This window comes from Phaseolus vulgaris, chromosome 5 (assembly GCF_000499845.2).
Source record: "Phaseolus vulgaris cultivar G19833 chromosome 5, P. vulgaris v2.0, whole genome shotgun sequence".
NCBI classification, from domain to species: domain Eukaryota; kingdom Viridiplantae; phylum Streptophyta; class Magnoliopsida; order Fabales; family Fabaceae; genus Phaseolus; species Phaseolus vulgaris.
In genome coordinates, this window is record NC_023755.2 from 1,901,897 (window position 1) to 1,919,252 (window position 17,356).

Genomic DNA, 17,356 nt, shown 5'->3' on the forward strand with positions numbered 1-17,356 from the left:
ACAATTTATACATAATATTGATGGAATTAATTAAGGGGTAATTAAGTAGGCCCCACAATACATCAATTATTATTTCTTAGATAGGAACAACACGAGATATGAGCTTTATTTATATTTGACAACTAATGATCTAGTTGTGCTCCTTAATAAGCTGAGTATCAATGTTCTTGCTGAGCTCAACTCCCCATTGCATAAAGTTGTGAGGATCAGGAATGTGGTTTTCTTGTTTCTCAAACTCCATTGCAAACTGCATCACACTGCCATTTTTCTTTGGAGTAACTTGCAAATTAAATTTAAAGCTCTTGTAATGTTCCAACAGGTCTCCCTCTATAACTTTGAAACTCACTTTATAATTTTCCCTATCTATGCCTTCAACCACCTCCTTTGCCACACAACTGTTTCCATATGTTGTTGTTCAAACTAAAATTTTAGCTTCTTTATAAACTTATTTCTCTTTAATTTCTCCAAAAAAATGGCACCAAGAATCACAATGTCTCAAATTATTCATGTAAATCAAATTCTGATTATGATGCTCTTAAGAGAAATTGTAAGGAACATAATGTTTTGTTAATGAGGTTTTGAAGTGGAAGTTTGCATACCATGTGTGTAATTCCAAGAAATGATGGATCCCTCGGTGCCCCATTCTCCTTTGTGAATTTGAATAGACTTTACTTTCTGAGGTGACATGTTAGCAATATGGTGTGGCCTATTGCAAAAAACATCATAAAACTGCTTAGCAGAAGCCTTGATATGGATCTTAGTTTCAATCTTTTGAAGTTGAGAGTATGCCATTTTTGCTTCACTCCTGAGAAGATATGAAAAATATGTGGACAATACACCTATATATATACTCATCTTGTCTTGTTGGAGTAACCTAACAACACATAACCTAATTAAGTCTTTTATAAATTGAGTTATTTATTAAAAGTTTTCCTTATTTTAGATGAAAATAAAAGTATATTTAAAATATTTAATATAATTTAAAAAAAAAATTAAAAGTATTCCAATTTATGAAGCAATTAAAACTTAATTATATATAATATGATCTAGAAAAAATCACATTAGTTTAGGAAAAGAATTGGAGGCAACATTTCTTAATAAAAAATAACCTTAGAATTCATTTTGCGTTTGGTTTGATCATTGATTTTTTCTAAATTAAAGGAATATGTGTTTTTGAAGTTTCAGCTGAACCACCACTAGTGGAAGAGGCATCTTCTTTTCTTTGCAATAATATGACTTTATGGGCTCACATGGCAGAAGATTTTAGTTTCTCCCAATCTGATTTTTTTTTCTATAAATGTATACTTAAATTAAGTGTTAGCATTTAGAGAATAAAATTATCAGCCTTAGGAATAAATTGAAGTTAGTTTTGTTCACACAAATAATTCAAGGTTAGCTTACTTTAATAAATCATGCTTAAGTAATATACTAGTCAATAATTTAAAGTTTGAGTGGAATTAATAGTTGGAGATCCCACATCGACTAGAAATTAGAGTCTTTCATAGTATATAAGTGGGTGCAAACCTCTTTTCATTGAATTAGTTTTATGAGGTTGAGTTAGATTTAAAGTACACTTTGTAATATTAATGTTAAGATATTTTTTTATTCTATGGAATTCTCATCATTCAAACAACAATTAGTCACTTAAATTAGAGACTTTCACCTTTTTGTCAGTACAAGTCACTACAAAGAATGTCTATTGCTCAAATGACACGTCTCTAATTTAAATTACATGCTAATTAAGTAAACACTTATTTTTGTATGCTTCAAAATATATATATATATATATATAAATGAAATCATTGAGTTGACGTGTATGAAATAAATGGATATATTTGAGATATAAGATTGAATTGAGGGAAAAAAAATTAATATTTAGAATGGTAACATAGTCAAGTTATTTTTGTTAAGAAAATAATAGATTTTAACTTTACTAATAATTTAAATTACATATATTAAGGTATTTCAAATAATGAGAAACTGAAGAAAGGTTATTACGTCATCTTCCATATCATAGGTGCAAAAAATCACCTCAACATAAGAAATTGAGGTTGAATTATCAAAAGTACTTAATATGAATATTCTATAAGGGATCAAGTTGTAGCAAAATTATCTTGATGCTATAAGAGATACAATGCGTATTTGTGTTGGCTTTTAAAATAAAAAACATTAGCAAGGATCAAACCCATACTAAATTAAATACATTTTAAAATATAAAACACTAGTGTGGGTTAAGCGAATGCTAAATTAACTAAAATTTTAAATAAAAAATATTAATATGAGTTAAACGGACGCTAAATTAAATAAATTTAAAAAAAAAAACTAACATGGATAAGCAGACGTTAAATTAAAATAAAAAAATATCAACTTGAGTCAAACTAATGCTAAATTAAATAAAATTTAAAATAAAAAACATTAGTGTCAACTAAACTGATGCTAAACTACATTAATTAAAAAATTAATTTAAAAATGAGTGACAAATCGATCTTCAAAAGTGATATGCTCATTATTTACACAGTAAATTACTACTAAAGAAAATGTTTTTTTGTCTGATTTTTAGTGAAACGTAGGACATACAACATTAATTTAAAAAAGTAACCGATATAGTATGCACACTTTTTACATCAATTGATAATCGATATAGAAACTTCCCTATTTTTTATATCGTCTGCATCATCTATGTTGATCATGCAATCGATGTAAAAAATAATTTTCTAATAGTTATTTTAATAACTAATAATATTTTATGACCAAATTTAATAATAATTAATTTAATGACCAATTTTAATGATAAAAGAAATCATTTATTAGAAATTCAAACTTTATTTAAGAAAATAATTAAAATAAATAAGTATAATATAAAACATTGAGTTCATAATTAAAATAAATAATTATATTATAACAATGTAACATTGTTAGGCCAATAAATGTCAAGTAAAGTCTTTCCAACTTAATTCGAATTAGTAGTCAGCGATTGATAACTAATTATTTATTACTTAATCGTTAACTAGATTAATAACTATAAGCTTAGTAACATTCAAAGTTCTACACAAAGGAAAATATTGTATGATAGGTGATTGTTGAAGTTTGAAATGTTAGTCCAGATAAGATGTCAGACTTCATAGTGATATATAACATAAAGATTTAAAGGAAAAAAAAAATTTCAATGCAAACTTTGTGTCCCAAAGTTCTTAATGACAAAACACCAAACACAAATCATACAACATAACATAAATTTGCTAAGCTCACTCCTACTAGTTCTTGATGAACTTTATTATAAGTACTTTATACATAAGATCGATGAAATTAATTAAAGAGTAATTAATTAGGCCCCATAATACATCAATTATTATTTCTTAGATAGCAACATCATATAAGATATGAGATTTATTTATATTTGACAACTAAGGATCTAGTTGTGTTATTCAGTAAGGTATGAATCAATTTTCTTGCTCATCTCAACTACCAGTTGCAATAAGGTGTGAGAATCAGGAATGTGGTTTTCTTGTTTCTCAAACTCCACTGACCACTTAACCACACTGTCATTTTTCTTTGGAGTAACTTGCAAATTAAATTTAAAGCTCTTGTAAAGTCCCAACAGGTCTTCCTCTAAAACTTTGAACCTTAGTTTACAATTTTCCCTATCTATGTCGTCAACCACCTCCCTTGCCACAACTTTGTTATAAACTTATTTCTCTCTAATTTATCAAAAACTTGGCATCAATAATCACAATGTCTCAAATTATTCATGTAAATATTATTATAAAACTGATTTTCTTTTAATCCTTGAAAATAAATTGAATGTGAATAAATAAATAAAAGAATATAATGCATAAAAATAATACTTGAGTGTTACTAAAGACGTCAAATAATATGGTTAAGCAAATCAGATTATGATGTTCATATGAGAAATTGTGAGGAATGTAATTTTTTTTTTAATTAACACTATAAAAAAATTATTAAATCAATTTTAGAGAAAAAATAATTAGTTGTTATATTGACTAAATTAGATAGTATTTTAGAAACTAAAAAAATTATTGGTATCTAAAATTACTTTCTATTATTGATAAATAGTTTATAAATTGGTAGCTAATTAAATAACAATTTAGAAACTATTTATCAATAATAGAAACTAATTTAAATATCAATAATAATTTTTTTTCTCTAAAATATTATCTAATTTAGTCAACATATAATAACTAATTATTTTTTTAAATTAATTTTTATTTAATCATTTTTAGTAATGAAATTTTATACCATGTTGAAATTCCAGGAAATGATGGATGATGAAAATGAAAATATATTTAAGATATTTAATGAACTTTTTAATAAAAATTTAATTAAAAATACTACAATTTATAAAGTAATTAAAACTTAACTATTTATAATATGATATAGAAAAAATCACATTATTTTAGGAAAATAATTGGAGGCAACATTTTTTAATAAAATTAACCTTGAATTCACTTGGCGTTTGGTTTGATCATTGAATTTTTCTAAATTAAAGGAACATGTGTTTTGATCATTGAATTTTGCACAAAATATGAATCAATATTTTTAAAACCCATTTCATAAAATACATTAAATAATTAAAATAGATAAGAAAAATATTTCTACGTGTAAATGAAGATGAAAACCATAAATAAGGGAACAAAATATAAGGTGACTTGGTAAAACATGATTAATTTCTATCACAAAAATTTCTTATAAATTTTAAAAATTCATTTCTATAATATTTTTGTCTTTTAAGATTTATTGACCTATTTGAATTTTGAGTAACTACTTCATATATATAGTTAGAGAATAAATTTTAATTTCATCTTTCTTGTGGTTTAATAACACGATCTTAGAAGAATTATCGTGTTCACATACCTCATCATTTTATGATACTTGTTGCTTTAGTATTAATTGAAGACAAATTTTTTTAATTTAATTTAGTTAAGAAGAATATAAGTTTGATAACTTGTATACAATTTTTTACAGTTATACTGTGAAATTTAGGATAAATCAAACAATTATTATTAAAAAAAAAACACTTTCTACATTAGTTGTAGATTGAACCAAGGTGATATGTTCATTATCTACTGATTCTAGTAACTATTACTGAAGAAAATGTTTTTTTTTATTGTTTTTGAGTTATATTACTAAAGTTTTTTTTATTGTTTTTGAGTGAAACGTGAGACCTACAACATTATTTTAAAAATTAACTGATATAATATGTATACATTCTACCTCAGTTGATAATTGATATAGAAACCTCCTACTTTTTATGTTATATTTATGTTGGTAGTAGAATTGACACTAAAAAAATTATTAAATAAAAATTTATTTTAGATATTAAAATAATTAATTATTATTTGATTAAATTAGAGATATTTTATAAACTAAAAAAATTAAAACTATTGGTATCTAAAGTAATTTCTATTATTAATAAAAATTTATAAAATAGTTTCTAAATTTGTATTTAATCATTAGCTACCGGTTTTAGCTACTTACTATTTTATATTCTAAATTAGTCTTTATTAATTCTTTAGAGCAATTTAAAATCTAAAATATTAGTCATTAAAACTTATGTAGCTATAATTTTGTAGTCTTTAAATTAGTATATATTTTAGTTAATATAGTGACTAATTATTTTTGTTTCTACATTTGGTTACTATTTAATTATTTTCTTGTAGTGCGATATAAAATATCAAAAATAACTTATATACAAAATTAGTTTTTCTAGTAGTTATTTTAATAATTAAAAATATTTTATGACCAAATTTAGTAATAATTAATTTTATGACCAATTTTACTAATAAAAAAACATAAATTACGAATTCAAAAAATAATTAAAATAAATAAGTATAATATAAAACATTAAATTCATAATTAAAATAAATATATAGTATAAGAATGTAACATCGTTAGACAATAAGTGTTGAGTAAATTTTTTTCAAAACCTAATGAGTTATCATTTTAATCCGCAATTGAGAACCAACAATTTGTTAATTAATTATTAAAAAATTAATAACTATTTATTAGTTAATATTAATAAATGACCATCTCATAAATTATTGTAAGATTGATGATTGTTGAAGTTTGAAGTGTAAGCTTATTTCATATGCGAGATTTCATAATGATGTTTAGCATAAAGTTTTAGAGAGAGAAAAAAAGATTTCAAAGCAAACTTTGTGTCTCAAAATGATAAAACACCAAAAACAAATCATACAACATAACATAGATTTGTCTAGCTCACTCCTATTAGTTCTTGATGCACTTTATTATAAGTACTTTATACATAAGATTGATGGAATTAATTAAGGGCTAATTAGTTAGGCCCCATAATACATCAGCTATTATTTCTTAGACATCAACAACATAAGATATGAGCTTTATTTATATTTGACAACTAATGATCTAGTTGTTCTCTTGAGTAAGGTAAGAATCAATGTTCTTACTCATCTCAACTACCAATTGCAACAAGGTGTGAGGATCAGGAATGTGGTTTTCTTGTTTCTCAAACACCAGTGTCCACTGCACCACACTGCCATTTCCCTTTGGAGTAACTTGTAAATTAAGTTTGAAGCTCTTGTAAAGTCCCAGCAAGTCTCCCTCTAAAACCTTGAAGCTCACTTTACAGTTTTCCTTATCTATGCCTTCAACCACCTCCTTTGCCACAACTTTTTTTCCATCTGTTGTTATCCAAACTAAAATTTTAGATTCTTTATAAACTTATTTCTCTCTAATTTCTCAAAAACTTGGCACCAATAATCACAATGTCTCAAATTATTCATGTAAATACTATTATAAATTAGGTGTTCTTTTAATCCTTGAAAAATAAACCGAATGTGAATAAAAAAATAAAAGAATTATAATGCATAAAAATAATATTTGATTGATAATAAAGACCTCAAACAATATAGTTAAACAACTCTGATTATGACTATCATAAGAGAAATTGCAAGGAATGCAATGTTTTGTTAATAAACACTACAAGAAAATCATTAAATCAATTTTAGAAAAAAAATAATTAGTTTTTATATTGATTAAATTAGATACTATTTTAGATACTAAAAAGAATTATTAGTATCTTAATTAGTTTTTATTATTGATAAATAATTCCTAAATTGATATCTAATTAGTTACCAGGATTTTAGCTGGGAAGTATTTAGATTTTAAAGTTGGTAGCTAATTAAATACCGATTTAAAAACTATTTATCAATAATGAAAACTAATTTAAATATCAATAATAATTTTTTTTAGCCTCTAAAATATTATCTAATTTAGTCAATATAACAACTAATTATTTTTTGTCTCTAAAATTGATTTCTATTTAATGATTTTCTAGTAATGAATTTAGAAACTAAAGTTTGCATACCAAGTGTGTAATTCCAGGAAATGATGGATCCCTCAGTGCCCCATTCTCCTTTGTGGATTTGAACAGACTGTATTTTTTGAGGTAAAATGTTGGCAATATGGTGTGGCCTGTTGCAAAAAACATCATAGAACTGTTGGGCAGAAGCCTTGAGATGGACATTAGTTTCAATCTTTTGAAGTTGAGAGCATGCCATTTTTGCCTCACTCCTAAGAAGGTATGAAAAATATATGTGGACAATACACCTATATATACTTCTCTTCTCTTGAATTTGTCTTGTTGGAATATCCTAACAACATATATTATTTATTAAGAGTTTTTGTTCTATTATATGAAAATAAAAATATATTTAAAATATTTAATATAAGTTTTTAATAAAAAAATAATTAGTTATGGAAGGAATATATGTGATATGTGAGCCCATAAATGAAAGGAATATATGTGCTTTGAAGTTTATATGTGCTTTGAAGTTTCAGCTGAACCACCACTAGTGGAGGAGGCATCTTCTTTCCTTTAGATTTTATGGGCTCACATGGCAGAAAAGGGATAACCATGATTCAAAGTTCATAATAAAAATGGCAAGTGCATATTGTAAGTGCTGATAGAATTTTAATTCTCCATGTTACTAAAACATTATTTTAATCCATAGTGTAGAATATTCTAGTTTCTCCCAATCTGATTTTTTTTCTCTCTAGAAATTTATACTTAAATTAAGTGTTAGCATGTTTGAGAATACATTGAAGTTAGTTCTCTTCACACAAATAATTGAAGGTTAGCTTAATTTAATATTTTGTATAAGTAATGTGATTATTTTACTCTAATCACAAGTTTAGTCAAGACACCACCCTTGGTAAAAAAAAACTGTGGTTAGTGGTAGATAAAAAAAAGGAAAATTTCCTTATGACACCACTATTTAAAAATACATCTATTCCACAACTATTTTTTATATTAAAATAATAACTTTATATGGATATCAAATGAATGAAATAATAATTTTATACGGATATCAAATGAATGAAAAAAAAATTAATGATAAATGATTTAATGTAGCTAATAAACTCCAAGCATAAAAGTTTTAAAATCTATACTTATTGTAGTAATATCAAACTCATGAATTCACTTAATTTTAATCGAATCAAATTTTTTTTCGCTCTAACATAAGTTTTTATTAAAATAAAATAATGTTCATTAATTATATATATATATATATTCGATATTTTACTCCTATATTTAGTAGAAATGTTAAGTAACTCATAAGGGAATAGTTATTGTTTTAAGTGAAAGGTTAGGACCGGTTAAAGCACATTATTAAACCAAAAAGAAAGTAAACCAAAAAGAAAGTAAAGAGAATTACAAGAAATATAAAAGGATTGCCAAAACTTATGAAAGAAAAAAAAATTGTCTCACAAAATGAAAAAAAAAGGAGAGATTTGTCTTATTTTGAATAAAGTCATAAGCTATGAGTTTTTTTGGGATGATTGTTTTCACTTAGGTTAAAAAGTATAATGAGATTGATTTACTGTGATAATGAGTGAGACTCGTAAGAGTGTAGGTTAAATAGTCTCTCATTCTTTTGTATCTCATTCTTTGTATATAGTTTGGAACATTTCTTAAATATTTCACTTTAATTTTAATTTATCTTTTATATTAAATAATACATTTCTTATTGAAAGTCTAAAGAAAAGTCACATTCAATCTATAAAAAATGTCATTCCATTTTTACGATGTACTCCAAAGCAAATATGATGGAAAATATTACAACAACAAGAACTAACTTTGTATTTGTAGAATGTGGTTAGGTCATAATACTAGTCACTTTGCATGTATTATGAGCAATCTCTATGATTCTATTTATGTTTAATCTTAAACATTGTTACATATTTAAGTTAGTGCCAACAATCCTATACTTATATTAGTTGACTAGGTGATTAGGTTCAAAAAAGAAAATAAGAAGAAAATACTCTAAGAGCAAACACATTTCATGATTTAATGGGGATGACACATATTTGGATCTTTTTAGCAAGACAATTGGATGAAACAAATATGTCTATTTTGGAATAACTCAATTTGGATTATATGTGAATAGAAACTAATTTTAGAAAAAAAAATAATTAGTTACTATATTTACTAAATTAAATATTAAAATAATTATTTTAGTCTCTAAAATAGTATCTAAAAAAAATTAATTATTTTTTGTTTTTAAAATTAATTTCTATTTTTTTGCCTCAATCTTAATTTTTAAATATTGTATTCATTATTTCTTATGGAATTTGTGCTCGAAAATGACACTGAACCACTCTTTGATTTCTTATCCAGATTCTAGTAATAATTGGTTTTTAAATTGATATTTAATTATTAGTTATCAAAATTTTAGCTTACTCACAACTTTATATTCTAACTTTATATCTATTAGTCTTTTAGAGATTAATTTAGAATTTAAAGTATTAGTAACTAAAATCTTGATAGCTAATTTAGATAATAATTTAAAAATTATTTTATAAATTTTTATTAATAATAGAAATCACTTTAGTTACAAATAATTTTTTAATCTCTAAAATAGTATCTAATTTAGTTAATATAGTTAATATAGTGATTAATTATTTTTTGTCTCTAATTTTAGTTATTATTTGATAAATTTTTTAGTGTAAAATATATAGTTTTTGAAAATTTATGGTAGATATGATTTATTAAAATAAGTAAAATATATTTGTTCATTACTATTTATAATTGAAAGTAATTTATATTTTATTGTTGGGAAAGTTCACAAATTTGTAAGAAGCTGAACTTGAAAAGCTATTTTCGGAAAACATTTTTAAGGAATATTATTTTTTTAAAGCATCAATCAAAAACCTTGAAACAAACAATTCTTAACTTCTTATTTATGAGAAACTACTTTTTCTTTATATTAAATATTTCTAATATTTCTTATGCCTCATTTAATCAAATTATTATTGTCGATAAAAATAAATCACCCCAAATATTTTTATGTTAAAATAAAAATATTATTTTTATATCTTAATTGAGGGACTTTCGCCTTTTTTGTGAATACAAGTTGTTAAAGCGAATGTGTGTTGCTCAAATGACACATCTCTAATTTGAATTATATGCTATTATATATATATATATATATATATAATCATTGAATTAATGTGTATGAAATGAATGGATACATTGAGATATATGAAGATTGAATTGAGGGAATAAAAAATTAATATTTGGGATGGTAACATAGTCAAGTTATTTTCGTTGTTTTAAGTGTAAGAGTCCGTAAGAGAATAAGATATTGTAATTTTACTAAATAGTTTAAATCACATATATTAAGGTATCCCACAAAATGAGAAACAAAAGAAGGTTATTACGTCAAGTTTTCATATCGTAAGCACAAAAAATCACCTCAACATAAGAATTGAGGTTGAATTACCAAAATTACTTAATATGAATATTCTAGAAAGGGTCAAGTTTGTAGCAAAATTATCTTGATGCTATAAGAGATACAATGTGTGTGTGTGTTGACTTTTAAAATAAATAAAAAAAACATTAGCAAGGACCAAACCCATGTTAAATTAAATAAATTTTAAAATATAAAACATTAGTCTAGGTCAAGCGAACGCTAAATGAAATAAATTTGTAAATAAAAAACATTAGTATGGACTAAACGAACACTAAATTAAATAAAGTTTAAAATAAAAAAACACTGACATGGATCAAGCGGACGTTAAATTAAATAATTTTTAAAATAAAAATATTAGTGTGGGTCAAGTTGACGCTAAATTAAATAACTTTTAAAATAAAAAACATTAGTGTCAATCAACTAAACTGATGCTATACTACTTTAATTAAAAAACTAATTTAAAAATGAGTGACAAATCGATCTTAAAAAATCAACACTAAAGAACTTCAAATGTGATATGTGCATTATCTACATTGACTTTGGTAAATTACTACCAAAAAAATGCTTTTTTTTATTGATTTTTGGTGAAACGTAGGACATATAACATTATTTTTAAAAATTAACCGATATATTTTGGAAACTTTTTACGTTGTTGATAATCAATATAGAAACTTCCCTATTTTATATATATATATATATCAAGTAACCGATGTAAAAATTGGTTTTTCTAGTAGTTATTTTAATAACTAATAATATTTTATGATCAAATTTAGTAATAATTAATTTTGTGACCAATTTTAATGATAAAAGAAATAAAAAACTTATTTAAAAAAATAATTAAAATAAATAAGTATAATATAAAATATTGAGTTTATAATTAAAATAAATAATGATAATATAACGATGTAAGGCCATAAGTGTCAAGTAAAGACTTTTCAACCTAATTTGAATTAGTAGTCATTTTAATTAGTAATTGATAACTAAATATTTGTTAATTTACCACTAACTAGGTTAATAAATATAAGCTTAGTAACATTTAAAATTTTACACAAAAGTAAAGAAGATCGTTGTAAAATGGATGATTGTTGAAGTTTGAAACGATAGCCTAGCCGAAACGTCAGACTTCATAGTAATATATAACATAAATTTTTAAAGAAATAAAAAAGATTTCAAAATGACAAAACACCAAACACAAATTATACATAACATAAATTTTCCTAGCTCACTCCTATTGGTTCCTGATGCACTTTATTATAAGTACTTTATACGTAATATTGATGGAATTAATTAAGGGATACATCAAATGTTATTTCTTAGACATCAACAACATAAGATATGAGCTTTTTTTGTTATTTGACAACTAATGATCTAGTTGTGCTCTTGAGTAAGGTAAGAATCAATGCTCTTACTCATCTCATCTACTAGTTGCAACAAGGTGTGAGGATCAGGAATGTGGTTTTCTTGTTTCTCAAACACCAGTGTCCACTGCACCACACTGCCATTTCCCTTTGGAGTAACTTGAAAATCAGTTTTGAAGCTCTTGTAAAGTCCCAGCAAGTCTCCCTCTAAAACCTTGAAGCTCAGTTTACAGTTTTCCTTATTTATGCCTTCAACCACCTCCTTTGCCACATATTTTTTTTCATCTGTTGTTATCCAAACTAAAATTTTAGATTCTTTATAAACTTATTTCCCTCTAATTTCTCAAAAATTTGGCACCATTAATCACAATGTCTCAAATTATTCATGTAAATATTATTATAAAGCTAGTGTTCTTTTAATCCTTGAAAATAAATCAAATGTGAATAAATAAATAAAAGAATATATAATGCATAAAAATAATATTTGATTGATAATAAAGACCTTAAATAATATAGTTAAGCAACTCCGATTATGATGCTCATAAGAGAAATAGCAAGGAATGTAATGTTTTTTTAATAAACACTACAAGAAAATTATTAAATCAATTTTGAAGAAAAAATAATTAGTTTTTATATTGATTAAATTAGATACTATATTAAAGACTAAAAAGAAGTATTGGTATCTAAATTAATTTTTATTATTGATAAATAATTCCTAAATTGGTATCTAATTAGCTATCAAGATTTTAGTTACCCACTATTTAGATTTTAAAGTTGGTAACTAATTAAATATCAATTTAAAAACTAAAATGATATCTAATTTAGTTAATATGATAACTAATTATTTTTTATTTTTAAAATTAATTTTTATTTAATGATTTTCTAGTAATAAAAGTTGAGCAATGGAAGTTTGCATACCAAGTGTGTAATTCTAGGAAATGATGGATCCCTCAGTGCCCCATTCTCCTTTGTGGATTTGAACAGACTGTATTTTTTAGGTAAAATGTTGGCTATATGGTGTGGCCTGTTGCAAAAAACATCATAGAACTGTTGAGCAGAAGCCTTGAGATGGACCTTAGTTTCAATCTTTTAAAGTTGAGAGTATGCCATTTCTCCTTCACTCCTAAGAAGGTATGAAAAATATATGTGAACAATACACCTATATATATACACTTCTCTTGTCTCTGTTTTGGTCTTGTTAGAGTAACCTAAAAACATATATTATTAATTAAGAGTTTTTGTTCTATTATATGAAAATAAAAATATATTTACACTACAATAAAAATATGAAATAGAAAAAAAAATAATTAGTTGTTATAGTGACTAAATTAAAGACCATTCTAGAGACTAAATTTTTTATTTATTTTTAAAGTAGTTTCTATTATTGTTAAATAGTTTCTAAATTTCTTGGTAGCAAAAACCTTGGTAGCTAGTTAGATACCAATTTAAAAACCATTTAACAATAATATAATAGAAACTAATTTAGAAATATTTTTTTAGTCTTTAAATGGTCTCTAATTTAGTTAATATAATAACTAATTATTTTTTGTCTCTAAAATTAGTTTCTATTTAATAATTTCTTTTATAATTTTTTAATAAAAGAATAATTAGTTATCAAATGAATATATGTGTTATGTGAGCCCATAAATTAAAGGAATATATGTACTTTAAAGTTTCAGCTGAACCACCACTAATGGAGGAGGCATCTTCTTTCCTTTGCAATAATATAGCTGCTATGGGTTCACATAGCAGAAAAGGGATAAAAAAAACTTAAAAACTGTGGTTTAAACAACTCTCACCAATCTTTAAAAACTTAAAATCGCATGTAAAAAAAAGGAAAATTTCCTTATGACACCACTATTTAAAAATATATCTATTCCACAACTATATTTTATATTAAAATAATATTTTTTTATGGATATCAATCAAATGAAAGAAAAAAAATATTAATGATAAATGATTTATGCAATGTAGCTAATAAAATGTAGTTAATAAACTCTAAGGATAAAAGTTTTAAAATTTATACTTATTCATGTAGTATTATCAAACTCATGAATTCACTTTAACATGAGTTTTTATTAAAATAAAATAATGTTCATTGTATACGTATTTTTCTCTCTTCGACATTTTACTCCTATATTTAGTAGAAATGTTAAGTAACTCATAAGGAAATAGTTATTTTTTTTAAATAAAAGACTAGGACGGGCTAAAGCACATTATTGATCAACAAACCAAAAAAAAAGTAAAGAGAAATACAAGAAATACAATCAAATATTTCACTTTAATTTTAATTTATCTTCTACATTAAATAATAATTTTCTTATTGAAAGTCTAAAGAAGAGTCACATTCATCTATAAAGAATGTCATTCCATTTTTAGGGTTTAATTCCATTTTTACGATGTACTACAAAGCAGATATGATGAAAAATATTACTAACAACTAGTACAAACTTTGTATTTGTAGATGTGGTTAGGTCATAATACTTGTCACTTTGCATGTATTATGAGCAATATCTCTATGATTCTATTTCTGTTTAATCTTAAACATTGTTACATATTTAAGTTAGTGCCAACAATCCTATACTTATATTAGTTGACTAGGTAATTAGGTTCAAGAAAATAAGAAGAAAATACTATAGGAGCAAACACATTTCACGGAGATGACACATATTTGGATCTCTTTAACAACACAATTGGGTCAAACAAATATATCTATTTTGGAATAACTCAATTTGGATTATATGAGAATATTTTTAGCGATATAGTTGGATCAAACAAATATGTCTATTTTGGAATACTTCAATTTGGACCAGAGTCTTTTTACAATATATACTACTAAAAAATCATTAAATAATATAGAAACTAATTTTAAAGACAAAAAATAATTAGTTGTTATATTTACTAAATTAGATACTAAAATAACTATTTTAATCTCTAAAATAGTCAATATAACAATTAATTATTTTTTGTTTTTAAAATTATTTTTTATTTAATGATTTTTTTATAGTAATATATGTATTTTGGAAATTCAGTTTTTCTTATCATGCTTATAGAATATTAGATGAGAACATAATTTGATTGAAATGTTTTGATGACCTACCGAAAGTTTTTATATTGGTGGATGATGTTCATCAATCTAATTTTTAAATATTGTATTCATTATTTGTTATGGAATTTGTGCTCGAAAATGTCACATTCTTAGAGAAATCTTTTGCTTTCTTATCCAAATTCTAGCAATAAAGATGATCACATCTATTGTATTTTAAAAATTTATAAAATAGTTTTTAAATTAATATTTAATTATTAGTTATCAAAATTTTACTTATTTATGTTTTTATATTTTAACTTAGTTTGTATTAATCTTTTAGGATTTAGGGTTTTGATAACTAATTTAGATATTAATTTAAAAATTATTTTATAAATTTTTATTAATAATAAAAATCACTTTAATTATAAATTATTTTTTAATATTTAAAATAATATCTAATTTAGTCAATATAATGATTAATTATTTTTTATCTCTAATTTTAGTTATTATTTAATAAGTTTTTAGTGTGAAATATATAAGTTTTTAAATCATAAATTATGGTAGATATGATTTATTAAAATAATTAAAATCTGTTTGGTCATTACTATTTATAATTGAAAGTAACTTATATTTTATTCTTGGGAAAGTTAACAAATTTGTAAGAAGCTCAACTTAAAAAGCTATTTTCGGAAAACATTTTTGAGGAATATTACTTTTTAAAGCATTAGTCAAGAACCTTGAACAAAAAATCCTTAACTTCAAATAAGAGAAACTACTTTTTCATTATATTAAACACCTCTAATATTTCTTATGCTTCATTTAATCAAATTGTTATTGCCGATAAAAATAATTTTTTTTGTGAAAATAGAAATATTATTTTTATGATAACAAATAATATTAAATATGTAGTACTGTTCTAGTTAAAATATTTGTTGAATAATAATCAATAATTTTTTTTGTTATTTTTTATAGAGTTTATTTTTTTTATAAGATGTTGGCGAATAAACCATTTCTTTAAAAAAGTAGAATAAGATAATGCTTTATTTTTGTGTGGAAATGATTAATTTTTCTTTTTACTTTTAGTTACACTTTATTTTCTAACGGCTATATTTTTTAGAATTACATCATATTTCATAAATATACTGATTGTTTTATGAGACTTTCTTAGAAGTTAGTTGTTAAAAGTTAGTTGGAGAGAGGTAGGTTATTTCATCGAAAAGAAATTAGTTACTTTTTAAGAAAAAAAAATATGAATTTGGATTTCTAAAAATCTAAACTACTTACAACATTTAAAGTGATGTAATTTATTGTTATAAAATATGAATTTTTGACTGGTAAAAATATTAAAAAGGCATACATAATAAATAATTAATAGTATATGACTTCGGATCAGCATCTAATAAAAGATAAAACAATTTTTTTATACACTCTATATGATACTTAAATCGTTTTACTCGAATCTAGAAGCAATGTAAATTCACAATTAATCTTCTCTCACTTATCTCGATGAAAGGAATAATCAATCGAAGACTACCGCGCCTAGAGGTCGTGAAGACAAGAAAAATAAGACAAAAATAGTTATTTTAGAATGAATCCTTCCTTGTAAGAACAATATATAATTTGAAATTATAAAAAAAATTTATTAAGCGACCTAAGAGATACATTCTTAAATGATTAAAATATAGAATAAAATTCTAATACATTTTGATTATACATTCATAAATACTTAGGTCGCTTAATAAGATTTTTAGTATCTAATTAAAAGGTTAGAAAGATTTCAGAGTGGCCGAATCATATTGCCACTCTTTTCATCCATCCATACTTACATTACCATTCAATAATTAACTACAATCAGCGTATAGCTTTTGGTTTTGATGAATAACTTCTTTAGGTTGAAGATTCAACATTGTTTAGAGATGTAGTTAACATAAAAAAAAATATAAACTAATATCAAACTTCTTTTATAAATTCATTTTTTAAGATTAAATTAAATTTAAAGACTATTTTCTAATAAAAATTAAAGAACACTTCCAAAGTTAAGACAAAAAATAAGAGCAAATTTTATATAAGTAAATGATATTTTAGCATATCTTAGCCAAATCAGAATTTAGGGTTTAAAGTTTAGAGTGTAGGGTGAAATCACTCCAAATAAAAAAAAAGGATTCTACACTATAAGGAAACACATAAATAGTGTCATTTGTAAAGGTGGAATGGTAGAT

At 23.8% G+C, this 17,356-nt stretch overlaps 2 protein-coding genes and 1 pseudogene across 2 annotated transcripts; all 3 read right to left on the minus strand.

Moving 5' to 3' along the window:
* Window positions 1–4: 4 nt before the first annotated feature.
* Window positions 5–4,877, minus strand: LOC137836126 (MLP-like protein 43). The gene is made up of 4 exons (XM_068644984.1): window positions 4,873–4,877; window positions 3,429–3,665; window positions 571–874; window positions 5–415 (listed from the first exon to the last, which is right to left on the minus strand). The coding sequence occupies exons 1-4, from the start codon at window positions 4,875–4,877 to the stop codon at window positions 131–133; spliced, it is 831 nt and encodes a 276-aa protein (XP_068501085.1). The 3' UTR covers window positions 5–130.
* Window positions 4,878–6,160: 1,283 nt separating this feature from the next.
* On the minus strand, window positions 6,161–7,593 carry LOC137834748 (MLP-like protein 43). The gene is made up of 2 exons (XM_068642924.1): window positions 7,364–7,593; window positions 6,161–6,677 (listed from the first exon to the last, which is right to left on the minus strand). The coding sequence occupies exons 1-2, from the start codon at window positions 7,554–7,556 to the stop codon at window positions 6,403–6,405; spliced, it is 468 nt and encodes a 155-aa protein (XP_068499025.1). The 5' UTR covers window positions 7,557–7,593; the 3' UTR covers window positions 6,161–6,402.
* Window positions 7,594–11,947: 4,354 nt separating this feature from the next.
* On the minus strand, window positions 11,948–13,219 carry LOC137834749 (MLP-like protein 43; annotated as a pseudogene).
* Between the last annotated feature and the right edge of the window lie 4,137 nt (window positions 13,220–17,356).

What these genes read in the sequence shown, in the direction of transcription:
- LOC137836126 (XM_068644984.1), bottom strand. An exon ending in AAAATTGATTCATACCTTAC is followed by an intron (nt 875 to 3,428) that starts TGAATAACACAA and finishes ATGTGTTGTTAG; the next exon opens with GTTACTCCAACAAGACAAGA. An exon ending in CTTCCACTTCAAAACCTCAT is followed by an intron (nt 416 to 570) that starts TAACAAAACATT and finishes ATTTTAGTTTGA; the next exon opens with ACAACAACATATGGAAACAG.
- LOC137834748 (XM_068642924.1), bottom strand. Translation starts at nt 7,556, where the DNA reads ATGGCATGCTCTCAACTTCAAAAGATTGAAACTAATGTCCATCTCAAG. An exon ending in TTCCTGGAATTACACACTTG is followed by an intron (nt 6,678 to 7,363) that starts GTATGCAAACTT and finishes GGATAACAACAG; the next exon opens with ATGGAAAAAAAGTTGTGGCA.